Genomic DNA, 18,599 nt, shown 5'->3' with positions numbered 1-18,599 from the left:
GTGGCCAACGCAGGGGCACGTCGGCACGTTACCGTAATGCACAGTATTAACAATCGTTGGGGCGGCTGGCTTGACTTCGTCTTTTCGAGTGGCGGCTGGCCTGACCGCATCGGGACGCTACGCAAAAAAGAAAAAAAAAACAGCTAGGGGAGGTTGGGTGCTGTAACGACGATACATTTAATTTTACTATTTTTTCTTTTTCCTGAAATATTTCGTCAGTTCCACACGTTTTGCATTGCTCGTACTGTGTGTCACTTTACCTGTTGGATATTTGCTCCTCCAAGACTTTTCTTCTTCACATCTTTCATCGTAACCAAAGCTATCCTGAGAATGTCTATTTAGTATTGCCATGTTGAATGTCTGATGTTCCAGGATGCAGTTGAGATTGTCCGCAAGGAACCGATCCTCGAGTTCTTTCATTTCCAGACAGCACACATTCATTAGCGGATTGTCCATTCCTGTGCAGCTCCCGCACGAGCACCACTCACCCCCCGCCTGATTCACTCGTTCGTCAAAGTTTATTTTGTGCCCGAAAAGACCATCTGGCGCCACAACTTTCACATCCAAGGCAGACTTTCCTTCGGTAGAGTTATTTTGTCGTGTTGGCTCGAAGCGATAAGGTTTAATCCTTCCGGGTTTGACGCTAGATGCACGGCTGCGTTGCATAGTGCTTCCATAGTGTAGCGTTTACACACTAGTGACGTAAACATCCGGGTTATTTAGTCACGTGTAACAAACATGCCGGCGTTCGATTCATTTTAACAATGGTTTAAAAGTTATTAAATGTACATAAAAAAATAATCACGTCACCAAATTAATTATTGAAAAAGTAGCAACTTTTTGCTGCTAAAAATGGATCAATAAGTAAAGTGTCCCTTTAAGATTACACATTTGTATACATTTGCGTGTTGATGTTCTTTTGTGAGTGGGCGGGGCTAGTGAGTGACGTCAACAACTATACAGTTAGTCATAGGGTAGGTCAGTCTCAACATTTTCACCATGCTCATTGCCATTGTTTTCATTTTGTATTTGCGTGTTTTTAACTGCGTGCTTTTCCCACTCAATAAATGCGACTGTGGCTGAAGCATTTTTTCCCGTTACTTAAGCAGCGGCATCTATGAATCTCACTCATATATAGTTTTCTGCTTCCTGTTAAGTGTGTATTTTATTTTATTTACTTTGAAAAAGGTAAAAAAAAAAAAAAAAAAAATAAAAAAAAAGGTGACCCACCCAAGACTTTGGCACAGTAATATACTGTATCTTGTCTTTTTAATAGTCCAAAGCACAAATGAGGGCCACTCCCCGTTTGATCCAGTGTCCTGGAGTGAGATCTGTAGGCAGCTCTACTGCAATCACATAGTTGGTGGAATGCCCGGTAGTAGACAGTGTCCCTGTAAAAGCACATAAACACGTCAGTGTCCGCACCGATCAGTTTGCCAGCGCGAGGTGACGGCGGTGCGGTGTGGGTGGAAAATACAGAGCTGCACTTTCTAGGTCATGAAACATGATACTGTCTGACGTCAATCTATTTTGGAGTGAGCAACATAACCACACCGCAAGGAGATACAACCTGTGCAACACGCACGCTTGTTTAATAACCCAATTCAATACTGAATCTAAAGATGAACTGTAAGATCACCGGCATTCATGTTCAAATACTGACCAGCGCGTGTGAGGGTCTTGTAAATGGGGCAGATGTAGATCCCAGAGGTGGGAGCTTTGCGGTTGGGTGTGGGGATGAGCCAGATGGCAGCCATTTCTGTGTAGAGCTCCTTCGCTCTGGACTCGGTGAGCTGAGCGGTGTTATTATCCCAACGGGCGCCCTCGATGAATAAGCCACTGATGTAGCAGCCCATGTCTGGTTTCTCGTCTATATCGCACACTGCCTTCAACACCACCTGGGGAAGACAACAGGTCAGATGCCTACAACTGATCTACAGGATGACTGAAAAAAAGACGAGCACAGATTTTTTGTGGTTCTTGGACTGGTTATGAAATCTGAATCTGATTCTGAAGTAACTAAATATTTCAAAATACCTATTAAATTATTCATTGTGAATAACTGACCCCACATGAATGTAATTACACAGACAAGTGAATATTCAGCTCCTGTCTGACCTGAAAGTCAAATCCGATGGTGTCGATGGAGATGCCGAAGCGACGGGCATAATTCTGCAGGGTTCCGGTGAGAAACGCTTGAGGGAAGTAGAAGCCGCTAATCCAGAAGACAGGTGGAATGCCGTTCAAAATCCATCCCTGAAGAAAGCGGATCCTCTGCAGCAAGTCGGACACCCAAGAGGCCAGAGGCTTCAGAGACGGGTACGCCTGCGGGGAAAGAGAAAACATAATCCCTGGTGGTCTAGTGGTTAGGATTCGGCGCTCTCACCGCCGCGGCCCGGGTTCGATTCCCGGTCAGGGAAACATATTTTTAGTAATTTCATTAAGCAGCCTAAAATGTCAACTACCACTAGTTCTTTTTAAACTGAAATGCTGACAATAAACAATGTATAGTTTTATACTGCAATGACAGAAAGATTAAAAACTGTGCTTTTAAAGGAAATCTGAAGCATTTTTGGCCACAAAGGTGTCAGAGGAGCACATTCGGTTCTGCATAAAAATATTCTAATACAGTCAAATCAATTTTGCCTCTAATCTTTGAGATATCCAAGACGATAATTACCACCAAAGCCTCATCTCTTTACTACAGTATATATTACATGGAAATTAATTCCCTTTTTGTGATTCTTCGGTTAAAAAAAAAAATTAAAAAAAATGGCATTTAAAGAGTTACAATCCTTAAAACATAGTTTTTGAAGCGTATTATGGGGGGAAAAAATAAAATAAAAAATGGATTGGTTTGTGGGTGGGCACTTAGGAGTCTCCAAGAACCACATGAATAGCCTGTGGACCTATTCAGAAAATAGCTGACCAATGATTGGACATTGTGATTTCCAAAAAAAAGGCTGTAGAAGTGATCATTTGAAAATGTAAACACTGGCAGAGACTTTTAGAAATACAATATTGCATGATGTGTCTATGTTTCATACTTATAATTAAATCATTGTTGAAAATTAGTGTGAAAAAATTATATAGTCAATTACTTCCATAGATAAATATTAACTGTAAATAATAACATGATGAAAGACATATTTTTTAATTCAGAAGGTGACATCAGCCCTTTGTAGTAGCTCTCAGGCTCCAAAAGGTCAATAACCCCATCTAATGCAGATACTGAGTGTACTCCAATGATATAGAAATCGCAATTGTTTTCGCTTATGTTTGCATATTTACAGTTGTGATAAACGTCATATTTAAGCGATGACTTCATGAAAGGATGACAAAGATGAAAAGAGGTATCATTTGTCTTAAACATCTTGCAGACAGGAACAAGGACAAATAGAGAAATAAGAAGAAGGCGGAAATTAGATCCACCCGCTGAATCATTTCCTGAGCAATACCGAGAAGCCCTTGAGCAACGGACAAAACCAAATGAAAAGAATGTAGATAGAATTTCCCATTTAAGGGCAATTAAAGATTATTCTAGGTGTTTTTTGTTGTTGTTGTTGTTGTTGTTGAGGAAGTAACTTTGGACGCATTCTAGTACTGTATTTTTTAACACCCCCCGCAAAACCAAAACAAATGAATCCAATGAAGACACATTTCACCAACAGTGTTTCAAACAAGTTATACAAAAAACACGTGCATTGTGACCTTTGGAGCCTCATATCTTTCAGAGGATCAGAAGGGTTGTAAATGAGATGCGTGCGTGTGTCTTGCCTTGGCCTTCCACATATCAGGCACACCATTGTTAAACAGGCTGTTGGCCATCAGTTCCAGTTCTGAAGACATCACCACTGCACCTTTCAGAGCCTTCTTAATATCACTGAGACTCTGATCGATGACCTTCAGCAAATTGTTATATCTGAAAGGCAGATAAGATACAAGGTCTCGTTTCTTTTTGTCTGTCTGTGACCAGACAGCTGGAATTATTGGTGCAATTAAATGTGTTAACGTCCGACAAAACATAATGAGGAATAAACATATCGCTGGGGTCGAGCCAAAACCTCCTGTTACAATTGGATTTTTTTTTTTTTTCTTCAGATATACATTATATAGTATTGGTTAGTCCGTACATGTGGATGTTATTTAAAAAAAGAATTTGGACCAATCTTAAGTTTTGAAAATGCTAACCCTCTTTGACTATGTCATGTTAATGGTTGAGCGAATAAGTCGTTTTGGGGTTTCCTGACAAGTGTTGATTTTGGAGGCACCGGCAATATGTAAAATATGTATCTAATTAATTAACAATCCGGGCTTGGGACACACATTTTACCCGTCGTGTACAAACAATTTGATGACACCAGTGCTTTTTCTTCCATTTTCAGTGCGTGTAAAGTGCAATGTCAAGACATCCCAATACAAGTCCCTAATATACAGGACTGTCTCGGAAAATTAGAATATTGTGAGAAAGTACATTATTTTCTGTAATGCAATTAAATAGGCAAAAATGCCATACATTCTGGATTCATTACAAATCAACTGAAATATTGCAAGCCTTTTATTGTTTAATATTGCTGATTATGTCATTTTATTTTACTTGGTCTGAGGAAATATTCTAATATTTTGAGATAGGATACCTGAGTTATCTTAAGCTTTAAGCCATAATCATCATTTTTGTTTTTTTAATTGCATTACAGAAAATCAAGAACTTTATCAAAATATTTTAATTTTCTGAGACAGTCCTGTGTATTTTATGTCTATCAATGTTTAGTGTTGTGCTGGGAAATCTTCTGAACATTTCCACCTCTGCTATTTTTTTTAGACTAAATTTGAAAATAATAATAATGATAATAATAATAATAATAATAATAACAATAATAATAATAATAATAATTATTATTATTATTATTATTATTATTAAATTAAATATTGCATTAAATATTATTATATTACTATTGAAAGTAATAATAATAATAATAATAATAATAATAATAATAATAATAATAATAATACTTCTCGGGGTACTCCGATCTCCTCCCACATTCCAAAGACATGCATGGCAGGTTAATTGGGTGCTCCGATTTGTCCCTAGGTGTGCTTGTGTGTGTGGATGGTTGTTCGTCTCTGTGTGCCCTGTGATTGGCTGGCAACCAAGTCCAGGGTGTACCCCGCCTACTGCCCATAAGCCAGCTGAGATAGGCTCCAGCACCCCCGTGACTTTTGTGAGGAATAAGCAGTCAAGAAAATGGATGGATGGATGGACATTAAACATTCAACAAGTTTGATGATAAGAGCTTCATCTTCAAAAAGATCTTATGGGAATGGTGGCTGTAAACTAAGATATTATTGGTCTGATCTCTGTGGGTGCTGAAAATTCTGACATAGTAGCCTACAACAGGTGAAGCAGAGGAATACGGTTTACTGCTGTTACCTTATGACTTCCTGTGCAAGCACTGTGTTCATGGACTCCTCGTAGAGCACTGGGTATTTTTCTGACACCTCCTCAATATCAAAAGGCTTCGGAACTTTTAGCACGATGCCCGCTACTATCTCCTCCACTATCTGTGATACAGGAAGAGGTCGGTGACTGTTACACACGCTCCATTTGAAAAAAGGCAGTGAAGGTGACAGAAATGAATACCTCCTCCAGGGTCTTGCCTCCAGCGGATGCGGTTCGAGGCTGGAGGCGCAGCACAGATCCCAGCAGAGCAAACGTCTCATTCTGAGCAAAGCTGATGTTAGCGTTGTCATGGAGACCAAAGATCTCAGGTGTATCATTGATGGGCAGACTGTGGACGTATGCTAGGTAACCCTAAGGTGAGAAAGGATACAAACACACGGTCATTGCTGGTAATTGACCTGATCAGAGTCTGTGTATTCTAAGAAGTGGTTTGAATTGTAAAGCTGCCAAATGGAACCTTGACATCCACATTTGTTTCAATCTGCCGGTAAACTCCAGATTCAGAATAAATATGATCCTCTTTGAGAACAGCAGGACAGTAGAAATCTTCCAGTACACTGAGGAGGCAGCGTCTGTCCCACTCATCTGTCACACGGCCCCCATAATTGATCTCCCCTGCAGTGTATTTCAGCACCTGGATGGAAAAGGGGGCAATGGATGAGAATGTGAACGTGCATAAGTGGATAATAGGAGTATAGAGGAAAGACAAAGGTATTGGTTTTTTTTTCTTTCCAGAATCAAGAGAACAAAATGCAGATGCGAATTGCTCCAGAAGCACAACAAATTGTGTTTGAATTGATATAACTGGATTTTCCGTGAAAATCTGGTTTAAACTAGGGATGTTCAATCCCACTTTTTTTCAGACCAGTATGAGCACTCAGTACTTGAGTAGTCTTTTGATGCATAAATCCACCCCCACCGCCCCACCCCCAAAAAAAAGTGTCAGATGATTTTAAAGACTAATACAGTAGATCCCAATACATTTGTCCTTAAAATTTCATACTATTAATGGCACTTTTATATTCTTCTAATTTCGAATTTCTAGTTCCTGATTGTAAAACGGCTACAAGATTGGGGCCGATATCAGTATGGCCGCAATCGCAAGTACCAATGCCTTGAAATAAAGCCAAGGTATTGGCCTGATATTGATACCTGGTATTGGTATTTGGCAGTTGCCCAATCCCTAGTTTAAACCAGATACAACTCCCTTTGGAATACACATTCTGTACATAAACAAAAGTGTAGATTGGAAGTTGCTCACAACTAAATGAAGAGACAAAGCCATGCCTTCGGAAAAAAAAACTCACAAAAAAACAAAGCAGAATGCACTCAGTCACCTTATAAGGAATGTTATCGTACTCATCCAGAAACATTTTGAGTTGGCTGATGCAGATGTTCAGATCACCATCGGTAAACTCATAGGGAATATTGAAGCCTAACGGACCAAACTTCCTTCGCTCGAGTGCAATTCCGTGGAACAAGCATAGAGACAAGAGCAACGACTTCAAGTGTGAGACCTAGCGTCAACGAAAAAGAGACACGGTGACTCTGAATCAAAATCAATAAGATTAATTCTCGTGAGGAAATTGTGGGAGAGCAGCACCTTGTTGGAGGAATTGATAAAATCATTTGTGAGCTTCAGGTAGGTTTTCTGAAGGTTGGCCTTGATTCCTTTGGGCAGCTCAATAGTCATCTTTGTCCCATTTTGTAGAATGGACACTGGAAACCTGTTGCTGGGAAGACTAGTGAGCCACAAACGAAAATCTTTGTGGACCTGTAAACAAAAACAATCATTTGAACATGTAAATTCAGAGAGGAAAAAAACACAGTTTCATCCTGCAGATACCTTTAAGTCAATGCTCTCAATAAGGCTCTCCAGTGATGGCATCCAGCTGGGTGCCAGGTGACAATTCTGAAAGAAGACCCACTGCCCTCTTTCCATGGCTGTGCGCATCAGAGCTTCAGCCAAGGGGCCCTGAATCCCACAGAGAGCACAGCAGAATATTGCAGCTTAAATTGAAGAGATGTGAGTTTCGTGCATGCGAGAGCGTGTTCAACCTGGCCTTGGCCCAGGGAGATGGCCGTCATTTTCTTGGAGAAGTGCATGATGTCAGCAAACTTGTAGAGGTCAGAAGCCGGATCAGTACCCGGAGATAAAACAAAGATAAGAGGAGAGGAGGGCGATGACTCTTTGAAGACCACCGCGAGGTCTGATGTCTAGAAAAGAGATGTGGAAAATACTGTCACACAATTCTGCGGAAAACTTCTTTATCCAAACTATATTAATTAAACTGCATGACAAATGGACAAAGGAAGAATACCTGAGGTTCTATGAAGCGCTGTCCCAGCTTGAAGGAGACAAAATCCTGTATGCCTTGAACCAGACAATCAGCTCTCAGGCAGCGCAGAACTAACAATTTTTGAAAGCGGTCTAGTTTTGTGTCCCACTCTCCAGGCAGTGGCTCTCTAAATGCACACAAAAACACACTTTTAGTGACAACCTCTCCTGTAAATTCAATGTGAGTGACATCATAGCATCACAGTTTACCTGTGAGGAACGTTGCTGTCAAAAATGTTCTTGAAGCCTGGCAGATGCTGGTCAAAAGTTGAGGCAAGGTCTTTGAAGGTCTCCAGTATGCTGAGGCCCAGGATGTCCTTCCAGGCACGGTCCGAGAGCCAACTTACGGCGGGGTTGGGAAGGTCCTGGTTGGGCATCCCTCCAGATAACAAATTACGCCACTCGGCCTGACAGAAAAACAAAACCAGTTGATGTCACTCATTCACAATCACTTGGATTAACTAGATTAAGCAATTTCTGTATAAAATGCGGGTGAATGCTGAAAAAAAATAAAATAAACGTCCAATGACATTAAAAGATGTGGAATGTTGTTGAAAGGTATGGAATTATGTCTCATGCTATTGAATAATTTGGAATTATATTATTAATGATATAGACAACCTTGAATGGTAGTGGTAAAATAAATGTGTTTGAATAATCTAGAATGATATTGAGTTGTATGAAATTGGTGAAAATGTGTGCCATTTAAGTTAAAAATGTGTAATTTTTAGTGTGTGGAAATTGTGGGGATGTTGAAAATTAAGGTGAAGTGAGTGGGTTGACCATTTTGAATTTAGAATGGGAACATATTTTTAATGTGTCATTGGAAATGAATGGGGACATTTTGGGTCAAAAATGTAGAATTATCTGGAATGTGGAAAGGTTTTACGTGGGTGAAGTAGATCAGGTTGAATGACAAGGTGAATTGAATGAGATGAACGTTTTGAATTTTAAATAGGAACGAATATTAATTTTAAGTAGGAATGATACAAACTGTAACCCAAAACCTTATCCCTAACCTGAACCCAGACCCTCAAAATGAATGGAGAATTGTGTTGAGGAAAAATGTACAATATAGGTGGAAAATGGAGAATTGGGGGAATTGTTGAAAGTGGATCCCAAAGTGGATGAGCGGAACATTTTGAATGGGAGTAAATTGTTGAATGTTTCATTGGAAATAAATGGGAATTTTTGGGTTGAAAAATGTTAATTTGTGAGAAAACTGAGAAAAATAGTAGCCTGTGAAAGCGTGAATTTTTGGAACATGTTGAAGTTGGAATGGGTTGAATCGGTTGAGAAATGTAGCAGCATTTGAAGGACATAAAACTGAAAAAGTAGAATTAATGTATGCTAACATGATAACAATGAAACATGCTAACACACTAACAGAGATACACATGAGAACACTGATATATGTAAATATGCTAACATGCTAAGACACGAACAAATGCGCATTAAAATGATTGAAGATGGGCGAGTACCGATGCCAGGTATTGGTATGTAACTATGCTAACATGCTAACACACTAACAAAGATACACGTGCGAACACTGACATATGTAAATCTGCTAACATGCTAAGACGCTAACAAATGCACATTAAAATGATTAAGGATGGGTGAGTACCGATGCCAGGTATCGGTTCTATTCTAAACAAAAATGTACACTAACATGACAACAATGACACACGCTAACACACTAACAAAGATTCACGTGCAAACACTTACATATGTAAATATGCTAACATGCTAAGATGCAAACAAGTGCGCATTAAATTTATGAAGGCCTCAGGTTACACACAATAAAGCGTTATGTATCATGAGAAATCAACATGGCAGAGGCAGCGTGTAATTTACTCACCATATTAATTTCACCATCATTCATTAGGATGCGAGCACAAAGAAGAAAGGCAAACATGAGCTTGTGCTTCTCAAACAAACTTCGACAAACATTGCAGTATAGACTGAAGGTGAAATATTCATTAATGTTCTCGATGCGCTGCTCCACCGTATCTGTAAGTACAAAGATATAGTCAGCAGAGTCTGCATCACATTGATAGCCAAATGCTAATATTCCAAAATCTCTGATACCGAATATTACAAATTACACTCAAGAGTTTAGTGAGATTTGCAGAGGTAGGTCTCTCTCTACCTGCTCTTTTAGCATTGGCGATGCCAACCATGAAGATGCCAAGGAACCACTCCAGCGAGTATTGGTACATGGGATCAACGTTGGACAAGTCTGATACGCAGAAGAAAAGGATCTGTGTGCGCACAGCCACCGGGACGTATGTCAGACGGGTGGCATCAATGTCCTTCTCTGTCTCCTCTGCTATAAGCACTTTGGCCTGACCAAAAAAAAAAAAAAAAAAAAAAAAAAAAAACATCCTTGTGAAAGAAAACCTTACAAGAATCACTCCTTTTGATTTGTATTTCACAATATTACGAGAGAAGAACCATTCATCTCAGTTTCTGACCTGGATCTCGCCAGCTTTGACTTTGGAAGCTTCCAATACTTGAATGAGCTCTTCATTGTCCACCGGGTTTCCTTCAGACGAGCTGAGACGGAACAGGATCTCATCCTCGATATCTTTCAGCTCCTGCTTCATTTTGGCATTGCTGACGATCAACTGGTTCTTAGCGGTTTCCAGTTCTGGACGTTCTGCTGCTACCACCTGGGCCAGCAGCTGGTCTTCTAAACCACTGGAAACACACAATTTGTATTGATATCCATTTTAACGATTCAACGCAGAAAATCAAATTAATGGTATTAGTTAAGAACCTTAGAATCTTACTGCTGTTAATTTTTTTTTTTATGTAAACCTTTACTACAAATAATCTATATAGTGTATGTTGTTTGTGTAGATCTGTGCTGTAAACAAAAATGAAAAACAAATGAATAGCTGTATACAATGAATGTTACCTTGGTGACAGTGTGAAGTTGATGAGGGTGACTTTAGTGGAAACCTCTGGGGAATAGTGCGGATTTGGTAACTTGGTGGTGATGTAAAATTTGAAACTCTCATGGTATGGGATGGTAGAGTCGCCCAGTTTCAGTTTTAAGCTGCCTTGCTCCTTAAATGTCTGAGGGACAAACAGGTGTGTTTAGCAGTTTAATGTCATAGACCAATTACAGGATATTTGACAAAAACAAGAATAGGCGATGGGTGCCATTTACAAGTGGCGCTTCAGCTTTTGCACCCCTGAAGAACGTGTGATGTTAATTGGGTTGCTAAAATTACACTCTAAAAACAGTTGGGTCAAAAATAACCCAACTCTTGGTCAAAAATGGACCAATCCTTTACTTGGGTCAATTTGACCCATCTTTGAATCAAGAAATTGGTCTTTTGTCATGTTTTGTTTCCATGTGGTTAGGTTTTGTTGGTTTCAGGTGTTTGTAGTGTTTTGTCCCGAGTTCTCCCCATGTCTCGTTATCGTTAACCTTGTCCACGTGCGTGTGTCTTCCCTTCCCAGTATGTGACCTATCAGTGTCCTCAGCCTATTGTGTTTCCCAGGTGTGTCTTGTGTTTGTCTTGTTAGTGTTGTATTTAGTCAGCTGTTTGGTCATGCGTTGGGGTAGCATTGTCTTGTCTTGTCTTGTCTTGTCTTGTCCTGTCCTGTCCTGTCCCGTCCCGTCCCGTCGTGCTGCGGCTGGTTTCCGTCAAGTCAAGTTTCTCCACGTCTGGTCAAGTGTCTCTCTCTCTCACCTCCAAGCCAAGTCTCCCCCCACGTTGCCAAGCCAAGTGCGTCTGTCGATGTCCTGCCAAGTCTGACCTGCCAAGTCTGCCCACGTCCTGCCAAGTCTGACCTGCCAAGTCTGTCCACGTCCTGCCAAGTCTGTCCTACCAAGTCTGACCTGCCAAGTCTGTCCACGTCCTGCCAAGTCTGTCCTACCAAGTCTGTCCTGCCAAGTCTGTCCACGTCCTGCCAAGTCTGTCCTACCAAGTCCGTCCTGCCAAGTCTGTCCACGTCATGCCCAGTCTGTCCACGTTCAGTCCAGTCATGGCAACCAGTCTGCTCACGTTCCGTCCCGTCCTGTCCGTTACCCTCTTTGTTGTCAATAAAGTTCCTCACGTTGCCCTTCCTGTCTGTCTCCCTGCCTTGTTTCTCCGCCTTTGGGTCCATTCTCACCTCATCCACTCGCTTCACACTTCTTGACACTTTTAGTGTAAAACAACTCATAAATATTGGTCAGATCCTTTACTTAGGTCTAAAAATTAAAAAATAAAAAATACAAAAAAACTAACAAAAATTCATTTTTGTATAAAACAACCCAGAAAGTTGGGTCAAACAAAGTGGATCGGTCCATTTTTTATCCATAATTGGGTTACTTTTGACCCAACTGTTTTTAGAGTGTAACATGTCTCGTATTCACCTGCTGAAGCAGTACAGGTTCAAGAGCAGGATCCATGTCTTCTTCTATATTCTCAAGTAGGCAGGGTTTACCAAAGCGAATTGCATTTTCAAGACTGCGGAGGAAATCCCGGTCACTGAGTTTTATAATCTCCAATCCACTGTCCCGCTCCTGGTTGACAGAGTGATGATTATTATGGATAGAATTTATACAATGGAATGCAGATTCTCCTTGGCAAAAACATTTCATACAGTTAAAAGTGGCTGTTCAGTGCGAAGGCACACGATACTGTACCATGGTTTTGATCCACGTGTTGGCTTGACCTTGAGGATCAATAAAGAGTGCCCAGCGGAGAGAATACTGGGCAATCACAGAATTCTCAACCGAAAGGTTGTCTTTAGGCAGACCTGAGAGCTGTTTACATAAAAAGATTACAGTGTGATTCCAGAGATTTGTCTATGGTAACACAAAAACAATTTAAGTCAGTTTAGACCTGCCAGGAGCGGATCTTGACAGGATCTCCAAGAGTGTTCATGAGATTGGGTGCATCAGTATGTGGAACTTTTAACTCCTTGAAACATCGCAGCCACTCCTCTGCCATGGCAGACCTGTAAGAGCCCTTCATGCACAAAAATAAGTCAACACGAAACACATTTCATTTTACCCCACAAGCCTTAAAAGGTCCTTTTTCCCCCCCCTGTGATAAGACTTACGGTGAAGGGTCCCAGATACGACACATATCCAGCAGACAGCAGCACATCGCCTGCCACATTACTGACCATGTACTCCAGATGTCGCACCGTGTCTTTCCAGCGTGTTTTCTCATCTGCCAATCCAGCTATAAGCTAAAGAACAGAGTATCATCAATGTGGACTGGCCAAACCAAAATGGTCAAGATGCAAAAAGAGAAATGTATAAATAGTAAGAAAACCTTGTCTGCTCGAACCAGACGTATCTCACACAGTTGATACTTGTTGTCCAGCTCATTTTTCTTGGCCAGGCAGTCTTGATACTTGGCCTGCAATGCCGCAATACCGCTCTCCACAGCTGCTTGCATTTCTTTCGCAGCTTTCAAACTTCTCTGAGACTCATCATACTCCGCCTGGGCTGCCTTGAGAGCTTGCTGTTCAAAGATATTTCAATTATACATACTGTATGCGCTAATCCATGCACAGTGACTGAAACACAGATTCCATGTTTTACCCTTTTAGGCTCCACACCCTTGGCCACAAAGTGATAAAGGTGCATGGCTCGAACCCACTGACAAATTGAGGTACAGGCTTTGGAAACTTTGGCAATGGCAGCAGGCTGGAATTCTTCATTATCTATGTAAGGTTGCACCAAAGTAATCACTCTTTCTGGGATGTTGTCCTGCAAAAATTGAAAGGAAGAAATAACGTAGCGTTTTTTACAGTATAGCTACCGTAAAAAGTGAATGGCAAAAACAAGTAGCAATGTTTTGAGCTGATAACTGACAGTAATAGTTAAAAATCTGGCACGGCTACATTTTTTTTTGACTGAAATAGCATTTGAATTATCCTGAAGATTTGTTGCTCTGTTGGCATGTTACCTTACTACTCATCACCACAAACTGTCATTATTATATCACATTATATATTCATGTGAACACTACATTAACTCATTTGCTCCCAAATACGTTCTATTTTAAATGTATTAAGTGTCCCAAAGACGTATGTATACGTTTATTTATTTATTTATTTATTTTTTTAGGCTAGAGTATACATAAGGCTTTGATGCAGCCTCCCAACTGCAGTGAACGGATGAAATATATATATATATATATATATATATATATACTTAATTACAAAAATGGCCAGCAGGTGGGAGTAGAGTATAAATAGATCAACCAGGACAACAACAACCTGTTTCCCCACAATAAGCGAAGTGCGCATTAAGTTTGCGCATGCGCGAAGGAAAAAAACCGAGGCTACCAACTACCCTATCAATTTGAATGGCAGAGATTAGAGTGGTGACAATCTTTTTGTAGCTGTACACTTTAAAGCTTGGAAGGCAACTTACTCGATGTCAGTAAACCACATGCTATGCATGTTAATAAAAACAGTAACTTTCCAGCGGTTGAAACGAAACGATCCAATTCATTTTCAATGACGGTTTGGTAGTTTCGCCTACCTAAAAACTACCCATAATGCAGCTTGATTTACCCATAATGCACCTTGATTTCGAGATGCGCACTTCGCTTATACAAAGCAGATTTGTGAATAATGATGAAACTTAGCTATATTCTAATGCTAATTGCTGCAAAACGGAAACAGACACAAATATACTTTTTTTTTCCCTGATCAAAGAAGAGACTCTACTCTTTCTTCCATGTTTTTATAGCAATAGAACACAATATTCTGTGGGCAATGTGACATGTAAACAAATATAGTAATAATAATTATAATAATTAAAATAATAATTATTATTTCAGTTTTTCACAGTATTTTTATGTATGAGGAAAAAATATTTATTTATTATAGCTATATCTAAATCTATATATCGCTCTCTCTCTCTCTCTCTCTCTCTGTATATATATATATATATATATATATATATATATATATATATATATATATATATATATATATATATATATATATATATATATATTTTTTTTTTTTTAATCAATTATTAAGCAATTATTCAATGAGACACATTTTTAAACATGAAAAAATACAAAATTTTTAAAGCAATTTGGGGGGAGAGGAATTATACATTTTCCCATAAATATTCCAAGATTGTTGATCATTTAAATGATCTATGGGCTGGATTAAAGAACAGAATATATGTCAGGGGTGTCTAAAAGAGGTCCACCATCATCCTGCATGTTTGAAATGTTTCCCTCCTCCAACACACCTGATTCGAATGATCAGCACATCAGCAAGCGTTGCAGGAACCTGGTAATGAAGCTGATCATGTGAATCAGGTGTGTTGGAGGAGGGAAACATCTACAATAAAACATGCAGGGTAGCGGCCTTCGAGGACCGGATTTGGACACCCCTGGTATATGTAGATCTGCAAGCCATATTTTGCCCAACGTTAAGAAATCTATCCAGTACAACACAATTAGCTGTAAAGAATATACTCATAAACACTACCTTATCATAGCTGAAAAGACTATCCAGAAACTTGCCAGGGTCCTGTAGCAATACTTTTCCAGGTTCCCAGTAGTCATCAACCTTGCTTCCAGGTTTTTCTCCAGGCACCTTCTTGGGTTTGGCATCCTTCATAATGCAAACAGCCTCAATGACCAGCTTCACTCCTGCAGGAGGGCGCTGCATAGCTCGCACCTTTGGAGGCATTCCGAAATTGAAAAAAATGTAAAGTTGCAGTCCAATACATGAGGGGAGTTCAGCAAGTTCCTGACCTCCGTGACGTCATTCTTGTTGAGTGACTTGAGGCTGTTGGTTGCGGCATCGAGGGCTGGCAGGGCCTCATCGAGATCCCTCTGCGCATCGCTGGCAATTTCCCCTGCGACGCGGGCTTTCTCCGAAGCTTTGGCTTCTTCTTCTTGCACCGACTTCCGTGTCTCCTCAGCAATCACGGAGTCTTTCTGTCATTGGAAAACAAACGTTTGAGTTTGGCTTGGTTCACCCCACGTTAAGCAATAAAGACATCACATCCTTCCTTACTTTGATGGTTTCCATTGTCACCTCGGTTTCCCTTGCGGCCTCCTCCAAAAGAGGCCTCATCACCTCCTGCTCCTCTTGCATCTTACTCACATCTTCTGCTGTGCTTAGGAGCTAATCAGAACACAAATTCAGTATCAAAAGTTTTTAGTTGAGAATAATTATATTCAAATAAACCTAGTCTTCCAATCCAAAAGTGTGAGGCGTCCATTCTGCCTTGCCTTGTCCAGACCAGTGCTCATGCGCTCACGAGCATGACACAGCTCTTGCTTCTTGCGTCCAATGAGATTTGAGAAGATATTGAGCAGTTCCAGGTAACTCTTAGGTGTCACGTAATTTTGTCGAGAAAGCTCAGCCAAGAACTGTACGCACTTCTTGGCTACAATCTGGTGGATCGTCATGCACATGTCTGTCTGGAAAAATACGAACTTATCAATTGGTAGCTCCACCCGAGGATAAAAGTAAACGCAAATAGCATCCTCACCAGTCCATCCATGACTTCGGGGCTAGCTTCTAGCTCGTGCAAGTCATTCAGAAATGAAGTGGCCACAGCTTGCAGGGCCTCATCTGGCCAAGCACTGAACCAGTCAATGGTGCAACAAGTTACCAGTGAGGGAAACTGCCTCAGCCTAGCACGAAACACTTCCCCGATAGGACTTTGAAGAATGACAAAAGGAGCATGAATGAAATTTAATGAAACAGAAAAGGACTACTTGAACTACTCACCTCATGCAGAGTACAGTGTGAATGTTAGTGCGAACTCTTTTAAGGTAAGCAGCCATTAAGTTTGACTTGGTTGGCTGCAGGGCCATCTCTTGGACCACTGGCTTCATGGAAGCCAGGATGCGCTCCTGCTCATCTGACGCATACAAGTTGGGAACGTCGCCAGAGTTCAAAATGCTGTTGATGTCTTCCAGGAATGACTCGCTTTTAATCTGGTGAGGAAAGAATCAACATTATTTGTATTACAGACCTTTTTCAGAACAGTACTGCAATTAGTATGAGTAATGTCACAGTTTAAACTTTAAACACATAAACAGTCAGAGGAGCTGAAAAGCGGCAAACTGAAAACCTGAGTGTCAACGAAGAGGAAGGTGATCTGCTGGTTATGAATGCCAGCCTTCATCATGATGCTTTTAATGTCTTCCCGCCACTCAATCTGACCATAGTTTTTTGACAACTCAATCTGGAAACACTTGTACTCGGATCTGAAATGTAAACATATGTATGAAATGTTTGCCTATAAAGCATTTAAAGACAATAATGTAGAATTTCTAGCTCAGGGGTCTGCAACCTGCATCCCTGTGGATCTCTTAAAAAAAATGGTGGAAATTAATGTTGTTTTTACATATTTATTAACTTTTTTCAATAAAATATTATTTGAATGAATTATTGATTAAAAAAATAATAATTTTTCAAAAAATGTCAGTCCAACTCTCTAAACTGTCAGAAAATGAGATGAAAAGTAGAAAAAAAAGAAAAATGTCCAAAAAAGTGACCATAAATTGTCCAAAAACGAACCAAAAAGAGCGGAAAATTACCATATAATGTAACAATAAATAAATAAATAATCCTCTCTCATTCAAAATTCATCATAAAACAGTCAAACATTCAAAAAGTAACTGTGTCATAAAAAAAGAAAAAAACAATTATCATACAATGTACACAAAATTGCCAATATATATATCCATCCATCCATCCATTTTCTTGACCGCTTATTCCTCACAGGGGTCGCCGGGGGTGCTGGCGCCTATCTCAGCTGGCTCTGGGCAGCCTGGAATGGTTGCCAGCCAATATATATATATATATATATATATATATATATATATATACATATATATATATATATATATATATATATATACACATACATACATACATATATATATATATATATATATATATATATATATATACATATATATATATATATATATATATATACATACATACATACATATATATATATATATATATATATATATATATACATATATATATATATATATATATATATACATATATATACACATATATACACATATATATATATATATATATATATATATATATATATATATATATATATATATATATATATATACATATATATATAAAGTCAGAAAAGAAAAGGTTTAAAAAGCAACTATGGAATGTCCACAAACAAAAAAAATAAAAAATTCCAAACATTAAAATGTCCACAAAATTGCCAATGTCAGAAAATTGATAGTCAAAAAGGCAGGAAAAACTTCAAAAAATAGCCATAAAATGTCCAAAAAACAAAGAAGAGAGTCTAAAATCTTACCATATGTCCATACTGTTTTTTTTTTTTTTCCATAACAATGTTCAAACGATTTGTGGCTCCAGACAGATTTTTTTTCCTGTTATTTATTTGGCCTAAAATGGCTTTTTTGACCGTAAAGTTTGCTGACCCCTGTTCTAGCTAATAAAAACATGTTTTCAACACAAATTTATTATCAAGCACACCAAGAGCTATCAAATCATGATTGAATCCTAGAAAATAACAATTGCTATGAGGAAAACTATCTGCGGACATGTTTCCTGAATTGTGTGTAAAATGTGTGATTCTCACATATATGAGGCAAGCTTAGTGAGGGACTGGCGTCCACTGCCTCCGACTCCAAGCAGCAGGGCGTTTCCCAGTGGCTGGCGCAGGACACGAGCAATCCGGCAAACGTGCTCAATGGCATCCATAAAGAGCACAAGTTTCATCTTGGGTGTGCAGTTCTGGTTGTAGTCTTCCATGTATTCCATCATAATATCTTCTAACTACAAAAT

The 18,599-nt window shown here is 39.4% G+C and overlaps 1 protein-coding gene and 1 non-coding gene across 2 annotated transcripts in view; one reads left to right on the top strand and one right to left on the bottom strand.

Annotated features, from left to right (window-relative positions):
• Positions 1-1,039: 1,039 nt before the first annotated feature.
• Positions 1,040-18,599, bottom strand: part of dnah1 (dynein, axonemal, heavy chain 1) — a 42,655-nt gene continuing 25,095 nt past the window's right edge. Inside the window, exons 49-79 of the mRNA XM_077530313.1 lie at positions 18,394-18,590; positions 16,873-17,008; positions 16,527-16,735; positions 16,285-16,456; positions 16,022-16,213; positions 15,804-15,914; positions 15,539-15,724; positions 15,270-15,461; positions 13,354-13,521; positions 13,082-13,273; positions 12,864-12,995; positions 12,644-12,769; positions 12,445-12,564; positions 12,172-12,321; positions 10,720-10,880; positions 10,274-10,499; positions 9,949-10,144; positions 9,658-9,809; positions 8,010-8,206; positions 7,783-7,927; positions 7,520-7,678; positions 7,308-7,436; positions 7,065-7,235; positions 6,799-6,978; positions 5,919-6,095; positions 5,642-5,812; positions 5,432-5,562; positions 3,778-3,922; positions 2,119-2,325; positions 1,664-1,898; positions 1,040-1,391 (exon numbers count right to left, since the gene is read on the bottom strand). Of these exons, the coding sequence (XP_077386439.1) occupies positions 1,270-1,391; positions 1,664-1,898; positions 2,119-2,325; positions 3,778-3,922; positions 5,432-5,562; positions 5,642-5,812; positions 5,919-6,095; positions 6,799-6,978; positions 7,065-7,235; positions 7,308-7,436; positions 7,520-7,678; positions 7,783-7,927; positions 8,010-8,206; positions 9,658-9,809; positions 9,949-10,144; positions 10,274-10,499; positions 10,720-10,880; positions 12,172-12,321; positions 12,445-12,564; positions 12,644-12,769; positions 12,864-12,995; positions 13,082-13,273; positions 13,354-13,521; positions 15,270-15,461; positions 15,539-15,724; positions 15,804-15,914; positions 16,022-16,213; positions 16,285-16,456; positions 16,527-16,735; positions 16,873-17,008; positions 18,394-18,590 (5,187 nt within the window). The 3' untranslated portion in view covers positions 1,040-1,269. The remainder of the gene's footprint in view (positions 1,392-1,663; positions 1,899-2,118; positions 2,326-3,777; positions 3,923-5,431; positions 5,563-5,641; positions 5,813-5,918; positions 6,096-6,798; positions 6,979-7,064; positions 7,236-7,307; positions 7,437-7,519; positions 7,679-7,782; positions 7,928-8,009; positions 8,207-9,657; positions 9,810-9,948; positions 10,145-10,273; positions 10,500-10,719; positions 10,881-12,171; positions 12,322-12,444; positions 12,565-12,643; positions 12,770-12,863; positions 12,996-13,081; positions 13,274-13,353; positions 13,522-15,269; positions 15,462-15,538; positions 15,725-15,803; positions 15,915-16,021; positions 16,214-16,284; positions 16,457-16,526; positions 16,736-16,872; positions 17,009-18,393; positions 18,591-18,599) is intronic.
• trnae-cuc (transfer RNA glutamic acid (anticodon CUC)) lies at positions 2,349-2,420 on the top strand. Its single transcript has one exon. It is a non-coding gene; the product is annotated as a tRNA-Glu (tRNA).

Source organism: Festucalex cinctus, chromosome 8 (assembly GCF_051991245.1).
Source record: "Festucalex cinctus isolate MCC-2025b chromosome 8, RoL_Fcin_1.0, whole genome shotgun sequence".
Taxonomy (NCBI): Eukaryota; Metazoa; Chordata; class Actinopteri; order Syngnathiformes; family Syngnathidae; genus Festucalex; species Festucalex cinctus.
This window is presented reverse-complemented; position numbering and strand designations above follow the sequence as displayed.